At 36.8% G+C, this 21,734-nt stretch overlaps 1 protein-coding gene across 3 annotated transcripts in view; it reads right to left on the bottom strand.

Annotated features, from left to right (window-relative positions):
• Positions 1 to 1,374: 1,374 nt before the first annotated feature.
• The window catches only part of Srgap1 (SLIT-ROBO Rho GTPase activating protein 1), a 279,038-nt gene continuing 258,678 nt past the window's right edge, over positions 1,375 to 21,734 (bottom strand). For 2 of the 3 annotated variants that reach the window (XM_076854812.1, XM_076854814.1), the window contains exon 22: positions 1,375 to 6,492. In XM_076854812.1, the coding sequence (XP_076710927.1) occupies positions 6,115 to 6,492 (378 nt within the window). In that variant the 3' untranslated portion in view covers positions 1,375 to 6,114. The remainder of the gene's footprint in view (positions 6,493 to 21,734) is intronic. The other variant, XM_077109321.1, reaches the window with a different exon arrangement.

Below are 21,734 nucleotides of genomic sequence, written 5' to 3'. Positions count from 1 at the left end.
ACTACTAGTTTCAGCATCATACAGAAATATTTCTTGCCTCCGGGTTGGACAGTGTGTGTGTGTGTGTGTGTGTGTGTGTGTGTGTGTGTGTGTGTGTGAAATAAAAATAACCAAACTTGCCTTCAGGTAGGCCTTCTAGTAAATGGCTTCCTTGAATATCCTTCCATCAGGTTTTGGAAAAACAATTACTTCAGCCTTTAACTGGTGAGGTTTGCATACAATACCCAAAGTTTAATTAGGAAGTACTAAAATAGATAAAATATTGAGCTTATTCCTATGGTAGAATTCTATAGAGCAATAAAAATGGAAAAACTGCCAGTTCAAAAATGATGACTCTTAGTATTTCTTTTCTTTTTTGCAGTGCTGGGACTGAACTCAGAAACTTGCACTTGCTGGGCAAGTGCTCTACCACCAAGCTACATCCATAGTCCCAGACATAAATTTGAACAGAAGGAACCAGGCACAAATACTGCATCTGAACGAGCCCTTTTATAGAAGAAAAACCAAACCAGGATGATTCTTCAGGATACTTTGTAGAGGGATGAGCACAGTAGTTTCAGGATATGATGGCAAGCTATTTCTTCATCTAGATGGTGAATGTGTTAGTGAGTTTATCTCTTTCTTTCTTTCATTTTTTCCCCCTTGTTTTTGGTGCTGGGAATTGACTCCAGGGTCTTGTACATGCTAAGTATGTGTCCTGTCACTGAGCTATACTCCCAGGTCTGCTATTTTGTGAAAATTATTGCACTAATGACTTGTGCCCTTTTCTGTATATATTTTATACTTCAATCAAAAGTTAAATTTAGATTTATGTCATTTTTTGAAACTCTACATCTCTTAACTGCATTTAATCTGACACATGATTGATTGAGTTTAACTACTTATTATGCATTGCCTGACCTGAAGAGTTGGCCTTAATGTTTGAAGAAAAAAAAAATCAATACCTGGGGAATTCTAAACAGAGTCAGTACGTAAGGGCTATATTTCAATATATTCAAATGAAATAAAAGATCAGCCTGACAAGTTTTATTATGCCAATTAGTCATTTTCAATGGAAAGATCAATCTACTGTGTGTTTAGGCATTCTCTCAAGTCTCTAAGTTCAGAGTCCCCCAGTGCCTTTTCCTTTGCTATATGGAAGTCCCAAACCATGACTCTTGGAAAAGGTCCTGTGCATGATAATTCTTTTTAAATGTACAAACAAAAATGACAGATTAAAAAAAATTGTTTTTTAAAGGTTAAAAGTTCACATCATTTAATGGGACCCAGCTCTCTGGGAGGAAATAATGATGAGAAAAAAGAAAGGAACAAAGACACTATGGATAATTACACCAAGCAGACAAAGGCGGCCAGAACTATCTTATTTATTATAAAGATACACCGTGAAGAACAAACCCGACTGTATACTGAAGCCTGTAATGGTACATGCCAAAATGTACAGTACTATACAGAAAAGTGCATCGTCACAACAGATTAACAAACATTTTTTTTTTTCTTCTTCCAGAACTGTAAAAGCATCCCCCTTTATGTTCGTCTCAGAGAGGAGGGAATGTGATGGTAAGAGGCAGTACAGAGCATGGGCGAACACAATGGCAGGCAGCAGCGTGAGCAGGGCACGGACAGGTGGGATGGGAGGAGATGGAGTCACTGCTGGGTGAGAAAGGCACGGCCACGTCTAGGAGGAACACGAGACAGTCTGATGACCCGCAAAGATGCATGACAGACACCACTGACCACTGAGGCACAGAAAGGCGGGTAGAAATGGGGCAGGGAGGGATGAAGGACGTTTCCAAACACTCAAGTGGGCAGCAGGAATTGCGGGGAGGAGGAGGTGTTCGGGGCAGGGCGACAGTACAAGAGCAAGGCTAAACTCCTCTAAAATAGAAAGGCACTTTCACATGTACATACTACAGATGTACATTGACACAAGTAGGTAACAGTCACAAGCAGGAAGCTACCAGTACTGCAATTGGTCAAACTGACAGGAAAGGACAATACTGATTTAATTACGTGGGCAGGAGTTACCCTTAAGTATGCAGGTAAATAGCAGTCTCTCTTGTTACACAGCCACTTACTATACTTTAAATATCTATAATAACCATCACACTACACATTGAACTTGGATGAATGCTCTAACAGGGGCATTCACAAATGCACAGCTTATATATTTTTTCTTTTACTAAACAATTTCTAAGATAAGCATTATGGAACCCAGTACAATTATTTAAACATACAAAATTCCCTACGCAATTTAAAGATACAGGTACCCTTCTCTATTATACCACATAGACTATTTTCTTTCTTTTTAAGCATAATCGGGTAAGTGAAAGCTCAGATTCCAGCTTGTTTTACCCATCTGTGCCAAAGTCACCCAGTACCAAGTCCCATGCTCCAGCCCAGCTGGAGGTTGGGTTCTCAGCCCTGTAGGTGATCCAGAATAGCGGGGCTCTGCACATGGAAGGAGCCTTCAATTCTAAGCTGCTGTGTGTCTCAGGGCCTCTGTGGTGGACAACTGCAAGCAAGACTAAGTCCCAAATGTATTTTTCTGCATTCATAACCTCTCACTGCTATGGTCAGGAGTAAGTATCAAGCCACCTCTGAAGTCTTCTGATCCCTAATAGACCCCTAGGCTTTTTAACATTGGATTTCAGAGGCTGTAATCATCAGATGATAGTTTTTTCAGTTAGTGGACTTCAGAGGCTATATCATTCCTAAAAGCTAAGGACACCACTACCAACCCATCCCCTTTTTTCTTTTCACTAAATTATAAACCCATTTTGGGAATGGCAAGTACATAGGAAATTCTTACAGAATACAATTTGACCTTTGGAGCTCTACATCATTTCATTACTGTTCATGACTAAGGTGGTAGATTACATGGGACCCTGCTGTAAATTATTCTATGGATGGCTCAAGGGGCCCCATGGTCAGATTATGTTGTGTGAAGACATGTGAAACTATTGAACAATGGCATCGACACTGAACGTGAACACGGAGCTCCACAAAGTGCCACTCAACAGGCTGAAACACTTTACTAACACTCATCAGAAAATTTGTACTAAGTACCTTCCTCTCTATCCTAACAATCCACTCCCCAGATCCCTAGCCAAACCAAAAAGCTGACTTGGTATAACTACTGCACTGAGTTCTATTAATGGGACATGAACACTGTTGTATCAGCTGTGAATATATATACTTGTGCAGGTGGAATAAGGTTAATATTTATAGCATTATAATTTACTCACCATCAAAATGATCACCTCCCCAAACTGTAAGACTGCTAAGACCCTTGAAATGGAGAGGGGGACATAGCATCTCCACGACTCATTTCCTTTTTTCTCTCCCTCTTCCCTATGTCTTCCCTCGTGTGCTGCACCTGTGGCCCTAAAGAAAGCCATGAGGCAGGTGAAGCTTCTCAGCTGCTGCAGCTTTTAATGAGCTTTACTGGGTGTTATTTTGGGTCCTTTGCAAAGAAAGTGGTTACCTTGTCTTATCCTTGGACTCTGAAGACTTACTAAACAAAGTAAGGAGAGGCCAGAACTTACTGAGTCCTTGCTCACTTGGAGGTCACATGCTTTGCTTGTTATTGAGGAAAAAGTCTGGAGGTGACGTTAGGAGTACAGGGAGAAAAAGTGGGGAGAAGCCAGAGAAAGGGAGTGATGGGGTACAATAGGAGCTGTTTCCTGAGAGAAGGCACAGTCTCCCAGACTCTACAGCAGCACGTCCTCTGTCATCCAAGGCAGCAGAGGCCTGGTTTGGGGGGAAGAAAGGCAACTGTTATTCCATTATAGTGGAAACACTAAGAGAGAAGACCCTGGGGAGGAATACCAGGGAGATGAAGGAATGAACTTAAGGGAGAAAGACCTAAAGCTATAATCAAAAGTTCATAGAAGGCATTTAAAAACAAATTCAGAACACCTGTGTCCTTCTCATGAGTTTTGTTAACCTCTTACTCTTTCATTAGAGTAGGAAAATGGTTTTAAGAATCCTGATGATTTTTAAAAAACTGAGGATTATAAAGGAAAGTTGAAACTTGTCGGAGAATTTAAGGGGGAACTGTTTAAAAGGGTTGGTGCTATTCAAAACTCAGTCCTAAGTGAGTCTCTGTGGTGTCAAAGGGTCTGAACAACCACTGAATTTAGGGGAAATGAATTTAGGCTGAGCTGGGCCTCTTTTTCAACATGCCAATAAAGAATCATTATGGAAATTCTAAGGCTTATAATTTATAACCATACCTGGAAATACTCGGGGGGCTGGTGGGGGGAATCCCACTATTCAATCCATTTGTGAAATTAGGCCTCAGGCAAACAATTGGCAATGTCATTTGAAAGATAATAATACTTCATTAATTTAATCTCTTTCTGCAAATGGAACAATTAATCTGGCAAATTGAGGTAGAGATCAAAGAAATGATTTTAGTACAGATCTTGATTTGTTTCTGCATGATGCATTCACCGGTGGGCCCATTAGTTAAAGTTCGTGCTGTGCAGCTCTTAGGTGGACATGCCATTGGATGCCAGTTTGAAACTAAACCTAGAAGGCAATCAAGAGGTGTCCAGCAGGGTTTGTTCTGAGGCATCCATTTTTTTTTTGTTTGTTTGTTTGTTTAAATTGGGAAGTTCAATGACAATGTAGATAAATTGCTCACAGGTCGATAGATGATATCAGTTCCAGTAGTGGGACAATGGTGATTTGTACCTTCATAGGAATAACTGCATTCAAGACAATTCGGGGAGGGCCTGCGGATTAGCTCAGTGGTAAAGCGTGTGTTTAGCATGCATGAAGCCCTAAATTCAATCCCCAGCTCCAAAACTAAAAGAAACAAAAACAAAACAAAACAAAACCAATTTTTAAGTTAGAGAAATATAGTGAAAATATGGGCTAAGGAAAAATTGTCTCTGTGCTAGGATGACAGAGAAAGAGAGTCTCTAGTTGAGCTCACTTGACTATGTGAGTTATATAGAGATTATATGCAAAAAAAAAAAAAATCATGGTTCCAAGGTACAAAATTATGAGGAAATCACCTTGGAACCATAAGATAATCTTCCCACTATGGCCTAGCATGGCTTTTGAACTCTAGTATCATAGTCAGTTCTAGGTTGGCTCAAAGAGAAAAATGGAGAGGAGAGCTGGGATTTCAAATGCAGGCTTATCAGGCCTTTGTGATGTATTTAAAGGAAGCAAGGTAATTTTGTCAGAGGAGAACACATAGTGAATCAAGGATTCATGTCCTGTCTGCTCTCTCCATTTCCAAAGAGGATAACATAAGAATTTAGGGGACACATATTTTGTAGGCAGATATTGAACAACAGATTTTTTTTTTTTAGGGGTTTGTGGTATCATTAGAAAATCTTTAACATTAGACTGTTCTAGTCCTTTCTAGGCCCTGATGGACTTGGACATCTCTGGGGCCTGATCATGCTTATGGAAGGATTCACATCTATAGCTTTGAGATGGCATCTCTCTCTCATTTCCCGGGTTCAGTTCAAGCAATAACTGTGAGGTTCCACTCCCTTCACTGGTCTTTCAACTGCACCCAAGGAAATGACTGTTAGAGAAAAGGCAATCATTCAACTCATTCAAGCCACGGGCTGAAGGTCCCACTGTGACAACCCTTTTTTAAGTTTTTAGCAGGAGCTTGACCCCTACTCTGAATGGAATCAGAGGTGCTCACTCTCAGCTGCCAAATAGTGCCATAATCTTTCAGCTATTACCCTAAGTGCCACAGACCAACACTGGTTCTACTCCAATAAAACCTGGCACTCAGATTCTCCTGCTTTCAGGAGATTCTCCTGGGCTCCACTAAGCCTGAAGCACTGGACAATGCGGGGAGTGGTGTTGCCTTCATTACAAGTGGTGCAGCATTGGATTTTCAAGTAAGTCTAAGTGTTTCTATTGTCTTTAAAATGACATATGTCCAGTTATTTAAAAAATTACAAAATACAAATGCCCGTGTTAAGTTAGCTAGTTGCAGACATTACATTCGACAACATAGAAAAGCCAAAAGATCTCCAGTTATAAGCACAAAACTAAGGAAAGTTATGGATCACTGACTTTTGTCACTAATCCGTTTCTTTTAAATCACCTCCCCTTATGCCTTTGCTCAGCTGGTTTTTACATCGTGCAAGACTTGTCTGTTGGACCCTGGGAAGGTGGGGCAGGTCCTATGGTAGGATTTGTTTTTGGAAGAACAGCAGGTTTTGGCCTAAGGGCTGGGGGCTTCAGCTGCACGCCCATTCTGGGTGCCACCATTGGCTTGAAAGTACTCATTGTGTCACTGGAGGAGCTAGTGCTACGTCGAATCTGAGGCTCTGAGCTCCTGAGGGCAATGTTGTGCAAAGGGCTGAGAGATTCTGTGGAAGTAGCAGGGGTGGGAGAGTTTTTCACTTGTTCCAAGGTATCCAGCACCACATCAGGGGCATGCTTTGCTGTGCTCTGTCTCTCCAGTTCCCGGAGTTCATTCAAAGCAGTGTTCATTGTCTCTTCAATATCCTATTGAAAAATAGATGGAAAAACAGACTGAAAATGAATACTAAAGTATAGAAACCCATACGTTTCATTTCAAAGAAAACAATCCAGCAGAGCATAGTCTACAAAGTGTATAAATATAACACCATCCCATGCAATTAGTTTGACTCTAAATGTTCAGGAGACCAAGATGGGGCGATATCACAAACATTTGTCATTCTAAGGCACTAGGAAGCCTCTTGGTATTTTCTACCTTGCATGCTGACTGATTTTTTTTAAATGTATTTTTTTAAAAAATATATTTTTAGTTGTTGTTGGACCTTTATTTTGTTTATTTATATGTGGTGCTGAGAATTGAACCCAGTGCCTCACACATGCTAGGCAAGTGCCCTATCACTGAGCTGCAACCCCAGCCCTTAAGTGTATTTTCTTATTGGAGCATTATAGTTAAACATAATGCCTGGGTTCATTTTCACAAAATCATACATGCATGTAATTTGATTTCAATCCTCATTCCCCTCCATTTACCTCCTAGCCCTCTCTCCTTATTTTCCTTCCTCTATTCCACTTATCTTCCTTTTACACCTTTTTTAAAATTTTCATTGGTACTTTCTACATATACATAAAGTATATGTAGAAATTTCCCGTGGCATATTTATATATGCATAGAATGTGGTTTTGTTAACTTGATTTTATAGTCCACTTTCCCATCCCTCCTCCCTCCCTCATCTTCTTCTACTCCACTGATCTTCCCTTTATCTTTATGATATTGGAACACCCACCCCAATCTTCTTTCCCTTATTTTTCTCTAGCTTCCACATATTACAGAAAATATTCAACCTGTGATTTCCTGAGTCAGGTTTATTTCACTTAGTATGATGTTCTCCTTTTCCATCTATTTACTAGCAAATACCATAATTTCATTCTTCTTTATGGTTGAATAAAACCATATTGTGTATATATACCACATTTTTGTGATTCATTCATCTACTGATGGATATCTGGGCTGATTCCATAATTTGGCCATTGTGAATTGTGCTGCTGTAATATAAATATTGAAGTGGCTGTATCACTATAGTATGCTGGTTTTAGTTCTTTTGGATAAATACCAAAGAGTGGGAGACCTGGGTCAGAGGTGGTTTCATTTCTAGTATTTTGAGGAATCTCCATACTGCTTTCCAGAATGTTTGTATTAATTTGCAGTTCCACCAACAAAGTATGAGTTTACCCTCCCCCACAACCTCTCCAGCATTTATTATTGTGTACTTGATAATTGCCATTCTTTCTGGAGTGAGATGAATCTTAGTGTAGTTTTGATTTGCATTTCCCTGATTGTTAGAGATATTGAACATTTTTTTTTCATATATTTCTTGGTCATTTGTTTTTCTTCTGTTGAGAAGTGTCTATTTAGTTCTCTTGCCCATTTTGGGGTGGGTAATTATTATTTTTTTGCATGTTAAGATTTTTGAGTTCTTTCTATATTCTGGATATTAATCTCCTGTCAGAGGCTCAGAGGGCAAAGATTTACTCTTTTCACACTCTTAATCATTTCCTTTGCTGTGCAGAACCTTTTTAATCTGATGACATCCCACTTATTGATTCTTGGTTTTCTTCTTGAGCTTCAGGGGTCTTGTTAAGGAAGTTGGTGCCTACACTTTTATGATTAAGTGCTGACTTTGTTTTCTTCTAGCAGTTCCAAGGTTTCTGGTCTAATTCCTAAGTCTTTGATCCATTTTGATTTGACTTTTGTGAGGGTGAGAGAAATCTAATTTCATTCTTCTACATATGGATATCCAGTTTTCCCAACACCATTTGTTAAAAAGGCTATCTTTTCTCCAGCATATATTTTTGGCACTTTTGTCCAAGTTATCAGATAGCAATTAGTATATGGGTTTGCATCTGTGTCCTCTATTCTATTCCATTAGTCTTCATGTCTATTTAATGCCAGTACCATGCTGGTTTTGTTACTGTACCTCTGTAGTATAATTTAAGGTCTGGTATTGTGATGTCTCCTGCATCAAATTTCTTGCTTAGTATTGCTTTGACTATTCTGGCCCTCTTAGTCTTCTTAATAAATTCAAGGAACATTTTTTTTTCTAATTCCATGAGGAATGGCATTGGTATTTTGATGGGGATTGCCTTGAAACTGTATATTGTTTTTGGTAGTATGGTCATTCTGCCTATCTAAGAACATAGGAGGTCTTTCCATCTTCTAAGGTCTTCTTTAATTTCTTTCTTTGGTGTTCTATAACTTTTATTGTAGAGATTGTTCACCTCCTTGGTTAGATTAATTATCAAGTATTTTATTTTTTTTTTAGGTTCTTGTGAAAGGGATGGTTTTCCTAATTTCTTTCTCAGCATAATCGCTGTTGGAGTATAGGGAAGCTATTGATTTGTGGGTGTTGCTCTTGTATACTGGTAGTTTGCTGAATTCATTTATCAGCTCTAGAAGTCTTCTGGTGGAGTTTTTGGGGTCTTATAACTAAGTATAGAAGCACGTTATCAGCAAACAGAGATAATTTGTCATCTTCTTTTCCTATTTGTAGCCCTTTAATTTTGTTCTCTTGCTTGATTACTCTGGATAGAGTTTTGAGAACTATATTGAACAAACAGGGAGAATGGACATCCATGTCTTGTTTCTGATTTTTAGAGCAAATGCTTTCAGTTTTTCTTCCTTCAGTGTAATGTGAGTTTAGCTTATGAAAAGCTAAACTCATTTAAAAAATTCATTGTTGCATCGATCCTGTGTATGTTTTTAAATTCTCAATTTCATTAATTTTGTCTCTAATATTAATTATTTCCTGTCTTCTACTGATTTGGAATCAGTTTGTTTACTTTTTAAGGACTTGAGGTGGAACATAAGCTTATTTATTTGGGATCTTTTTGTTGAACCAACCTTATCTCCAAGCATTAAAACCCACTGGATCATGGTGTATTATCTTTTTGATGTGTTTTTGAATGCAGTTTGCTAATATTTTATTAAAGATTTTTGCATCTACATTCATCAGGGGTATTTTTTTCTTATTTATATATGACAGCGGAATGCATTAGATTCTTCTTACACATATAGAGCACAATTTTTCATATCTCTGATTGTATACACAGTATATTCACACCAATTCGTGTCTTCATACCTATACTCGGGATAATAATGATCATCACATTCCACCATCATTAATAACCCTATGCCCACTCCCTTCCCCTCCAACCCCTCTGTAATATAAATATTGAACAGTTATATCACTATAGTATGCTGATTTTAGTTATTTTGGATAAATACCAAGGAGTGGGACACTTGGTATATTTTTAACGTAAGCACTAAATGTAATAAATTTTCCTCTTAGAACTGCTTCACACTATCCCAGAGCTTTTGATATGTTTTATCATATATGTTTTCATTTTTCCTAAGAATTTCTTGTTTTCTTCTTTGATCCATTCTTCATTATAGTCTCTATGTTTATGTGGTTTATATTCTATTTTTTTGTTGTTAATTTCTAGTTTCATTCCATTATGATCTGATGGAATGCATGAAGTTACATCAATTTTTTGTATTTTCTAAAATTTACATTGTGACCTAGAATATGGTTGATTTTGAAAAAGGTAGCATGAAAAAAAGTTAATTCAGTTGTTTTGGGGTGAAATAGTCTGTAAATATTTATTAGGTCCATTTGATTTATAGTATTATTTGAATCAGTAATATCTTTGATTTTATATTTGGATGACTTATTGGTGATAATGGTGTTTGATAATACAATATTATTTAATAATACAATATTATTGTATAAGGATCTATCTGGGGTTTAACGTTACGAATTATCTTTTTTTTAATGTAATTAGGTGCACTAATATTTGGGGCATATATATTTACTATCATTATATCTCTTGTTCCCTTACCAGAATATAGTGATCTTCTGATCAATTTATGATAAAGGATTGCTTAAATTTAATACTACAATGATGTATCGATAAATATGAATAAATAGGATCTTTCAAGAAATATAAATAAATGTTATCCTTAGATAACTCCTGGAAGTTCTTTAGAATCCAGTTTAGGTCCTTCCCTGATGCCATTATCCAGTGGATTTCAATGGATATGGTACTATCCCATTGTGGGCATGTTTGTAATATGGTGTGTGTGTGTGTGTGTGTGTGTGTGTGTGTGTGTTTTCTTAATGTCATAATAATGAGGTGACATCCTAGGCATTCTGTTGTCAGGGGTCAGACATACTAGATATCTTATAAGTACCCTGGATAATTGATATATAATGAATTGTCCTGCATATTGTTCAATTTTTGAATGTCTTCTATAGACATTTGTATAGGTGAAAACTCTATTTCTAATAATCAGAACTTAGAACCCACCTCTTAAATTTTCAAATATTTTAATTGACATATAATCATGTACATATTTATGGGGTACAGTGTGATATTTTAACACACACATATAATGTGCAATTAGATTAGGTTTTGAAATATATTTTTCATCTTATTTCTTTTTGTTGGGGGCATTTAAAATATTCTCTATTAGCTATTTTAAAATACTTAATTAAATACTGTCAATCATAGTTACCCTATGGTGCTATAGAATATTAGAAGATATTTCTTAATCCAAATGCACACCTGAACCAGCAATGGTCCTCTCTCCAAAAGAATCCCCATCCTGTGAAGACTCTTGCAGTCACTTCTCTACTTTATACTTGTATGGAATCAATTTTTTACTTTCCACATTTATATAAAACAGGTGATATTTGATTTCATGTGCCTGACTTATTTACGTCACATAATTTCCTTCAGTTCCATCCATGCTGCCACAAATGATAGATTTCATTCATTTTTATGGCTGAATAATATTCCATTGTGTCTATATATCAGATTTTCTTCATCTATTCATCTGTTAATGGATAATGGATGAACTTTGGTTAAGCTAATTCCACACCTAGGTTATTGTGAACAGTGCTGCAACAAATATAGGGGTGCAGATATCTCTTTGACATACAGATTTTCTTTCCTTTGGATATAAGCCCATGATGTTATGATTACTATAACATTGTAGTGTGTTCTGAAGTAAGATACTGTGATGCCTTGCTTTATTCTTGTTGCTCAGGGTTGCTTTAGTTAGTTGGGATTTTGTGGCTCCATACAGATTTTAGGAGTGTTGTTTGGCATTTTGATAGGAATTACATTGAATTAGGATGGCATGAACATTTTAATAACATTAACTCTTCCAATCCATGAATATGGGATAACGTTCCATTTTTTGGGTGCCCTCTTCAATTTATTTCACCAGTGTTTTCATATAAACTATGTTATTCTAACTATATTTTACCTATGGGTTTGCCATACATAGCTTTGGTTTTTTAATTTATTTACTTATTGTGGTACTAGGGATTGAACTTAAGGCTTTGCACATGCTAGGTAAGCGCTCTACCACTGAGCTATATCCCCAGTCCCTTTTATTTTTCATTTTTAGACAGGCTCTTTCTTAAGTTGCCCAGGCTGTCCTCAAACTTGTGATTCTCTGGCCTCAGTTTCCTGAGTAGCTAGGATTAAGGATGTGCACCATCACACCTGAATCTGCCTTGTTTTTTCAAAAAATATTTTTTAACTGATATATAAAAACACAAAAATTGTACATATTAGCAAGGTACCATGTCTGGATATATATTTATACCTATATGTATATATATATTTATATCTATGTGTATGTGTGTTTGTGTGTTTCAAACATTTATTATTGCTTTATGGTAAAACTTTCAAAATTCTTTATTTTAGCTTTTTTCAATGTACAGTACATTGTTATCCATAGTCAACCTACAGTGCAAGAGCACACCATCACTTCTTCCTCCTATAGAACCTTCACTTATTGCCCATTAACCAACTTTTCTCCACCCCTCCCTCTTTATATGGCCTTAATTGTATTGCGCTATGTTCCTTCTACATAGTTCATGCTCAAATTTGTTGAGGGTTTTTATCATCAAAGGATACATGTCTTGTCTGTGTCTTTGAGATGATCATAGGGTTCTGTCCTTCATTTTATGAATGTGATATATCACATTTGTTGATTTCCATATGGTGAACCATCCTTACATATATGGGATAAATCCCAATTGACCAAGGTGCATAATCTTTGTGATGTGCTTTCATATTTGGTTTTCTAGTATTTTGATGAGAACTTTTCTGCACCTATGTTGATCAGAAATATTGGTCTGCAATTTTTTTTAAATTGTTGTGTCCTCTGGTTTTGGTGTTAGGATAATGTTGAATTTACAAAACACGTTTGGAAGAATTCTTTTCTTATCAGTTTTTTGGAATAATCTGAGAGCAATTGGTATTAGTTCTTCTTTAAACATTTGGTAGAATTCAGCAGTGAGGTCCCTGGGCTTTTCTTTGATGGGAGACTTTACTGCTTCAATCTTATAACTTGTTACTGGCCTGTTTAGACATTCTATTTCTTCATGGTTCAGTCTTGGTAAATTTTATGCATCCAGGAATCTATCCTTTTCTTCCAGATTTTTCAATTTGTTGGTGTATAGTTGCTCACTGACTGTATCTAATGATCCTTGGTATTTCTGTGATATCACTTACAATTTTTTTTTCATTTTAAATTTTATTTATGTGATCCTACTCTCTTTTTTTGCAGTAGGCTAGCTAAAGATTCATTAATTTTGTTTATCTTTTCAAAAAATAAACTTTTAATGATCTCTTTCTCTCTAGTTTAGTCTAACTTTCATTTATTTCTTCTCTGATATTTATTATTTCCTTTCTTCTACTAATATTAGATTTGGCTTGTTATTGTTTTTCCAGTTTTTAGTTGCATCATATGTTAGTCAGCTTTTCGTCGCTGTGACCACAATACCTGACAAAAATAACAGGAGGAGGAAAGATTTATTTTGACTCATAGTTTAAGAAGTTTTGGTCTGTGGCTCCATTACTTTGGGCCTGAGGTAAAGCAGAACATCCTGGCAGATAGGCGTGGCAGAGAAAGCAGCTCAGCTTATGGCAGTCAGAAGGAGAGGGAGGGAGGAGGGGCCAGCAACAAATACCCTCCCAGGGCACACTGCCAGTGACCTACCTTCTCAAACCATGCCCCCCATTGCTTACAAGTTCATTCAGCTATCAATGGACTAATCCACTAATAAGGTCAGAGCCCTCTTGATTCAATCTCTTCTCAAAAGCCCTGCCTCAGAACATTCCTGCACCAGGGACCAAGCCTACAACACAAGAGACTCTGGGGGACATTTTAGACCCAAACATAACACATTGTAAGTTGTTTATGTAAAATCTACTTTTTTTGAATGCAGACCCTTATTGCTTTAAATTTCTCTCTCAGTACTGTTCTTGTTATACCTCTTAGGATTGGTAGGTTGTGTTCCCATTTTCACTTATTTTAAGACATTTAAAAATTCTCCTAATTGTTTCTTCATTGATCTACTCCATTCAGGAACATGCTTTTAAATTTCAATATATTGTATGTAAAATTCCCACTTTTTAATTTTATGTCACCTGGCAAGAGAAGATACGAGTTCAAACTTTTTGAATTTGTTGAGACTTGTGTTTTGGCCTCACATTGGTCTATTCTGAAGAATGTTCCATGTACTGATGAGAAGAATGTGTATTCTGTAGCCACTGGATGAAATGTTTTGTAGGTGTATGTTAGGTCGTTTAGTCTATAGTACAGTTTAGCTCTGCTATTGCTTTGTTGATTTTCTGTCTGAATGATCAGTCCACTGATAGGATTGGGGTGTTAAAATCCCCATCTATTATTGTATTGGAGTCTATTGCTTACTTTAGATCTAATAATACTTGCTTTATATATTTGGGTGGGCTGGTGTTTGGTACATGGCTTTGTTTGTTTTTACAGTTTTTGATGTAAAGTCTGTTTTCATCTGCATATAGCTACTCTTGCTTCCTATTAGATTGTTTGAATAGAATATCTTTTTCCACTCCTTCACTTTCAATCTGTACCTTTACTGGTGAGAACATTTTCTTTAGGCAGCATACAACTGGGTCTTGGGTTTCTTTCTTTTTGTTAAAATTAATTCTACTAGTCTTTACTTTCTTTTTCAGTATCAAGATCGAATTTGGGCACTCAACCACTAAGCCACATCCCCAGCCCTATTTTGTATTTTATTTAGAGAAAGGGTCTCACTCAGTTGTTTAGCACCTCACTTTTGCTGAGGCTGGCTTTGAACTCGTGATCCTCCTGCCTCAGCCTCCCAAGCCCCGAGGATTACAGGCATGTGCCACTGCGCCTGGCTCAGTCTTTACTTTTTAATTGGGGAATTTAATTTGTTACACTAGAAGTTATTATTGTTCGGTAAGGACTTGCTCCTGTCATTTTAATTGTTTTCTGATTGTTTTGTATATTTTCTTCCTCTCTTATTAATTTTTTTGGTTTGGTGGGATTCTATAGTGGTAATGTTTGATTCATTACTTTCTTTCTTTTTTTTTTTTTTTTTGCTGTGTATCTAAGTTATCGGTTTTAGATTTACACATGTTGCCATGATGATAGTTATCTCCATTTCACTTCTAAATTTGGGACTCCCTTAGCATTTTTTTTTTGTAGGGCTGGCCCCTAGTTGTGAAAAATTCCCTCAGTTTTTGTTTGTCTAGGAAAGATTTTTTTCTCCTTCATTGCTGAAGGATGGCTTTGATGGGTACAATCTTTTCTGTAAGTTTTTTTCTTTCAGCACTTTTAGTATATCACTCTGTTCTCTCCTGGCTTTTAAGCTTTCTGTTGAGAAATCTGCTGTTAGTCTAACTGGGATTCTCTTATATGTGACTTGTTTTGCTACAGTTAAAATTCTTTGAGTTTGACTTTTTTTTTTTTTTTAACTTTTGACCATTTAATTAATAGTGTGCCTCAAAGAAGATCTTTTGATCTAACTGTTATTCTTTGAACTTCAAGGATCTAGATGTTCACTCTCAAGATTTGGGTAGTTTTAGCTATTGTTTCATGAATACGCTTTCCTCTGCTATGTTCTCCCTTTGGAATCCACATATTGTGAATATTTGTCACTTACTGGTGTCCTCTTGGTGTTTTCACCTTTTATTCTTTTCTCTCTTTTGTGCCCCCCCCCCGCCCCTGCTTTTTTTTTAAACTCTGAGTTGATTCAAATTCAATGATTCTTTCTTCTGCTTCATTTAGTTTCTTATCATGGTTCTCAATTGTATCTTTTTACTCCTTTCATTGAATTCTTCAGCTGCAAGATTAATAACATCTACTGAATTTCTCATTCAGATTATGAGTGGTTTTCCCAGCTTAATGAAATTGTTTTCTCTTATATGTCACTGAGCTTCCTTAGGATTATGATTTTCAAGCATTTTGTAAATTTCCTTTTCTTTGGGGCCTGCTACTGGAGAATTATTGTGTTCTATTTATTTTGTTTCTATGCTGTTATCTGCATACCCACTGCAACAGTCACCTTTTCCAGATTTATAGATCTTTTTCCAGAGAAACAGATTTTTTTCTTATGGATAGGTCCTACAGTTTTGGTTGGGTATAGTATGTCAGCTTTGAACCTGGGTGGACTCAGCAGTTTGATTTCTGGGCAGTTTCTGTGGTTGCTTTATTGTTCTAGACTGAAGATGTCTGTGACTCCAGAAATATGACATGGTTTTGCTGGGGAGTGGAGTTACCGTTCGACTCACTGTTTGGCTAGGCCACAGGTGCAAACAGCACCATGGGCTGGTGGCTGTACGGCAGGATTTTTAGTGGGTGGGGCTGCCATCTGACTTTCTGTTGGACTGGGTACCAGGCCTCTGTGAGTACTATCAGCTGTCACTGTACAGCGGGCTCATGGGAAAGAGGTCAGAGCCCTGCCTGAAAGCTATTAGGCCAAGCAGAGGTGTACATACTCCTCCAGTTGGGTGGCCTCCTCGCTGGGCAAGACCATTTGCTCCCTGGGGATTGAAGCACAGTATGGGTTTGGCAGCTGAGATGTTAACCTTTCTTGTCTAGACTTGAGCAGCCAAGGTTGGGGTGCTGTAGCACTCATGTGAGAATTATGGAATGACAGCAGAGACTCAAAAATGGAGGCATTCTGTGGTTATTCATCCCCAAGAGCAGAACATACTCTAGCAGTGGGCCGAGTTTTAAGATGATGCTTAGGTCACGGTGTTTGGAGGGCCCACAATGTGTGGTCCTACTCTGGCAATACAACACTTGTACTCTGGGCAACTCTCCAAACTGAATTTGGAACTTCTGAGGCCTGCAGGGGTCTCCAGGCAAAAGAGATGGTTGGGAGAGGCAGGGCCCCCCATCTCCTCTCTATGGTGCTATCTTGGCTTTTCCTGCCCAAAGGGACCATATCACTTCCCTGCTACTCTCTGGTGTATCTTTTTAGTCACTCCAGTTGGATTATGGTTATTTATTCTTTAAATAAAATTAAAATTTAATTTAAATTAAAAACTTATTTATTTGGTACTGGGGATTGAACCCAGAGGGCATTTTACCAGAGTTCATCCCCAGTTCTTTTTACTTAAGACAGGGTCTCACTAAGTTGTTGAGGCTGGCCTCAAACCTGTGATCCTCCTACCTCAGCCTCTTGAGTTACTGGGATCATAGGTGTGTACCACTGCACCTGACTGTTTATTCTTTATTGTGGCCCCATTTTGTGATGGAGACAAGTTATCATCTTGCTCACACCAATGTCTCATTCTTTTTTATATTGTGAAAGTTGTCAAAATAAAAATGAAACCTCTTTTTGTCAAGTCCTATCCAAAAAAGTAAATGAAGCTGGAAGGTTACACAGGAGGGGATCTCAGGCATGTATGCCTGATAACAAAACTGTTCATAAAAGACTTTGCCAGAGCTACAACCTTGAACAAAGGCCACTGTAACCTTACACAAAAAATACTTCTGCAAGGACATCTGCACAGCAATTGTCTATTCAAACTTGAACTGGCACCACCCCTGCTATTAGTCCTTGTAGCCAGTGATTACTATTTCATGATAATGCAATGCTCCTCATTTCCCCTTTAAAAATGTCTGTGTCCCTTCACCTCTTTGAATAGTCTCATAATTTACTGCAGCACACATGTTCCATTTACAGTGTTCTGCTATTCCTGAATAAATATCCTTATTCTTTGGAGAATGTCTCTCTGTTGTTTAGGTTGACAATATAGAAAGACAAGATATTTTTTCATGGTGCTAAATTTTCTTTGATTAGAACTGTATGTCCAAGAGGTGTCTACCCTTTTGGAAAAATCATATCACTAATGGGAATGCCTTTTAGAGAATGTAAGTTAACTGAATTAACTTGATAGTCCCATATTCGTGTACATTTTAAATTGCTGCATTTATGGAAATTCTACGTGCAGGTAAAAGCATTTTGCCACTTTATTTGTCTTCTAGTATAGTCGATAATTAACACACAGAGGAGGATAAGTTCTAGTGTTCTAGAGCATAGTAGGGCAACTATAGTTCACAATTCATTTTATATTTTATAAAGAACTAGAAGAGAGAGTTTGAAGGATCCAGACTTATTTATCAGAAATGATAAATATCCTAGGAGATAGAAATGTCAATTCCCTTCATTTGATCATTACATATTGTATATATATATATTTAATTATTGTATTATACCCCATGTTGACTAGAAAAGTCAACTGAGTTGATATGATGGAGAGTTGGGCCCAAGCTTCTTCACAGCAAATGAAACAAGAACATGAAAAGAGAGCCTACAGAATGGGAGAAAATCTTTACCACCTGCAACTCTGATAGAGCATGTATCTCCAAGATATACAAAGAACTCAAAAAAAATTAACACCAGAAAACCAAATAACCTAATCAATAAATGGGCAAAATAATTGAACAGATACTTCACAGAGGAAGAAACACGAATAGTCAAAAAATATATGAAAAAATGTTCAACATCACCAGCAATTAGAGAATTGCAAATTAAAACTACACTGAGATTTCATCTCACTCTAGCCAGAATGGCAATTATCAAGAACAATAAATGTTGGCAAAGTTGCGGGGAAAAAGTTTCATTCATACGTTGCTGGTGGGACTGCGCATTGGTGCAACCACTATAGGAAAGCAGTATGGAAATTCCTTAGAAAACCTGTAACGGGACCATGATTTGACCCAGTTATTCCACTCCTGATTTATACCCAAAGGACAGAAAGTCAGCAAACTATAGTGACACAGGCACATCAATGTTTATAGCCAAGCAATAACCAAGCTAGGTAACCAACCTAAATTCCTTCAACAGATGAGTGAATAAAGAAAATGTGGTGTATGTACACAATGGAATATTACTCAGCTATAAAGAAAAATGAAATTATGGCATTTGCCAGTAAATGGATGGAACTGGAAAGATCATGCTGAGTACATTAAGCCAATCCCAAAAAACCAAAGTCTGAATGTTCTCTTTGATATGTAGATGCTAATTCACAGTAAGGGGTGGGGGAATAGAAGTTCATTAGATTAGATAAAGAGGAATGAAGGGAAGGGTTGACATAGGATTAGGAATTAACATAACTTTCCTATGTTCATATAAGAATAAAACTCCACATCAATTACAACCACAAGAATGGGAAGATATACTCCATGTATGTATAATATTGTCAAAATACACTTGACTGTCATGTATATCTAAAAATAACAAATAAATTCAACTGAATATGTTGTTTATATATTTATTTCCTTTTATCTTTCCTTTATGGTATACTTAGAAATTTATATTATTTTTCAAATTAGGTATATCACCATTCAATTGATTTCAAATAATAAAGTGAGAATTACAAAATACTTGCTTCAAAAGGGTGAAGTGTGCACTAGTGGTAAATGACTAGATAAATAAAGTGTGGTATACAGTGGAATAATACTCAGTCTTAAAAAGGAAGGAAATCTTATAACATTCTACAAGTAATGTGTGTACCCTGAGGACATTATGCTAAATGAAAGCCAGTCTCAAAAATATAAATATTGTATAATTCTACTTATATGCAGTATCTGAAGTAGTCAAATTCATAGAAACAGAAAGGGATGTGGTTGCCAGGGGACAGGGGAAGGAGAAATAGGGAATTACTGTTTAATGGGTAGAGAATTTCAGGATTTTTTTTTTAATGTACCCAGGAATTGAACCCAACGGTGCTTAACCACTGATCTACATCACTAGCTCTTTTTATTTTGAGACTGGGTCCCAGTAAGTTGCTGAGGGCTGGCCTTGAACTTTCGATCCTCCTGCCTCAGCCTCCCAAGTCGTTGAGATTACAGGTGTGTGTGTCACTGCGGTCGAACTGAGGGGTTCAGTTTTGAAAGACAAAGAAGTTCTGGAGAATTTTTCACAAGAATATGAATAGACTTCATTGAACTATATACTTAAGAGTGGTGAACATGGCAAATTGTATATGATTTTTAATGACAACAACAACAAAACAGAATGCTATATGAGATGGTGCAGAAAACCTGCCCTGGTCTGATTGAGATGTCTCTTTTCTATATTCCTACTACTACTTCTGCTCATTTAGACCATTATCCTTGTACCATGGTACAGTGTAATCTATTTTCCTATCCTTCTTCCCCCCCCACATTGGAAGCACCATGAAGAAGGAGCTATTGTTAAATACTTTCATCTAGAAAGCCTATCATGGGGCCTAGTATACAGTAAGTACTCAATAAGGGTCTGCTAAATAGATAAGCCAAGACATGATATTACAATAGTCTTCACAACAATGAATAGACCAAGACATGATGATCCCATATAGGTACTGTATCCTTTAAAAAAAATCTCCATCATAGATTCCACTGGTTTGTTTAATAAAAGAATTTGTATGTTTTTATATGCTCACTTGTCCTCAGGGGAAATCTGAAGACTAGACATGGAAAGATAAACAAAGGACAGATCTGGGAGCCATTCTGTGAGGGTGACATCACTTTTCCAGTGATTACTTTTGGATGTGATTTCCATTTACTGCTGAGCATATGGATTTTTTTTTTTTTTTTACATTTGCCACAGAGAGAATGTATAGAGCCTGGTATATCTAATGAGTTTTTGTTTTTATGGTTAATAATTAGAGGGTTTCCTGATTCTGGAAACCAAAGGGTTAAATAGGCTTCACTATGCCTATCTACCCCCAAACTCTCTAATTTTTGTCTTCCTAAGCTAGATCATGTTCTACCTGCTTATTACAAGCAATGATGTTATGGGTTTCTTAAATCACTAAATCAAGCTATAATTAAATACCATTGGTTCTAAATATGTCTCAAAGGGTCTCGCATAATGCTTGAATAGAAAAAAACCAAAAAGGTCAAAAGCTTTTTTGATTTTTGCTGGGAAATTGTTGTGCACTTTACATTCATTTAATTAAAAAAAAAACACATTAAACTCCTCACACAATCTAATTTGCTATCCAGAATTCTTTTTCACTAGGACACTCAAAATAGCTCAGAAATGTGTCATATCAGGGAAGATTTCCTTGGATGCTTTTTGTTAAGAATAATCCATCCCTTCCACTTCTCTATGTTTGTTTCATTCATTTCTTATTCACTCTTTGATCTATTGAGGTATTTTTTTAAGCTTCAGTGATATCTGGAAGATGCTTTAGATTACTCAAATGTCAAACCCTGAATCTATTTAACCTCCTTTGTTACTAAGATAAACATATTTTTTGATGTCTTAAGCCATAAAAAGAACCAGGAGGCAATATGGTAGAACAAAGGGCAAATTCATTAATATCATTTTACTTTTACTTTGTTGATTCTCATCATTAGAAACAAACCACAGAATCCCTCTCTGCAGTCAGTGTTGGGCATAAAAGTTGTGTGTGTGAAAGAGGTACATGGGATCCAGTTTTGCTTCCTTCAAATGACCAACCATTGTTGATTTGATCCTATTATATATTGACAAATCCATCATTTACTGGGTTGAAAGCTATGTGCTAAATAACTATGTGCTAAAATTTTTCTGTTTCTGGGCTCTCTGTTGAGTCTCATCCATTTGTCTGTTTTGCTAGCTTCAGAATATACTTAGGATTGCTAGGGCTAGTCCTTTCTCCTCCTTCTTTTTCATGAATTTCCTGGCTATTTTCCAACGTTGGTTTTGAATTTCCTGGCTCCTACATTTCTGCCTTGTCTTTGTTAAATCAATATGAACCTAATACACTTGGGCTCTTCCAATAACAAATAGTTCTTCAAAAAAGACTCATATCCAGGCCTTAAATAAACAATAAATCTCCTATTTTCTTTAGTTGGCTTACACGAAAACATAGTCACAGAATATAAATCTCCCTATCACCTTCATCATGCATCATGCCAA

This window comes from Callospermophilus lateralis, chromosome 4 (genome assembly GCF_048772815.1).
Source record: "Callospermophilus lateralis isolate mCalLat2 chromosome 4, mCalLat2.hap1, whole genome shotgun sequence".
NCBI classification, from domain to species: domain Eukaryota; kingdom Metazoa; phylum Chordata; class Mammalia; order Rodentia; family Sciuridae; genus Callospermophilus; species Callospermophilus lateralis.
The sequence above is the reverse complement of the archived record's forward strand: the minus strand, read 5'-3'. Positions and strand labels throughout refer to the sequence as shown.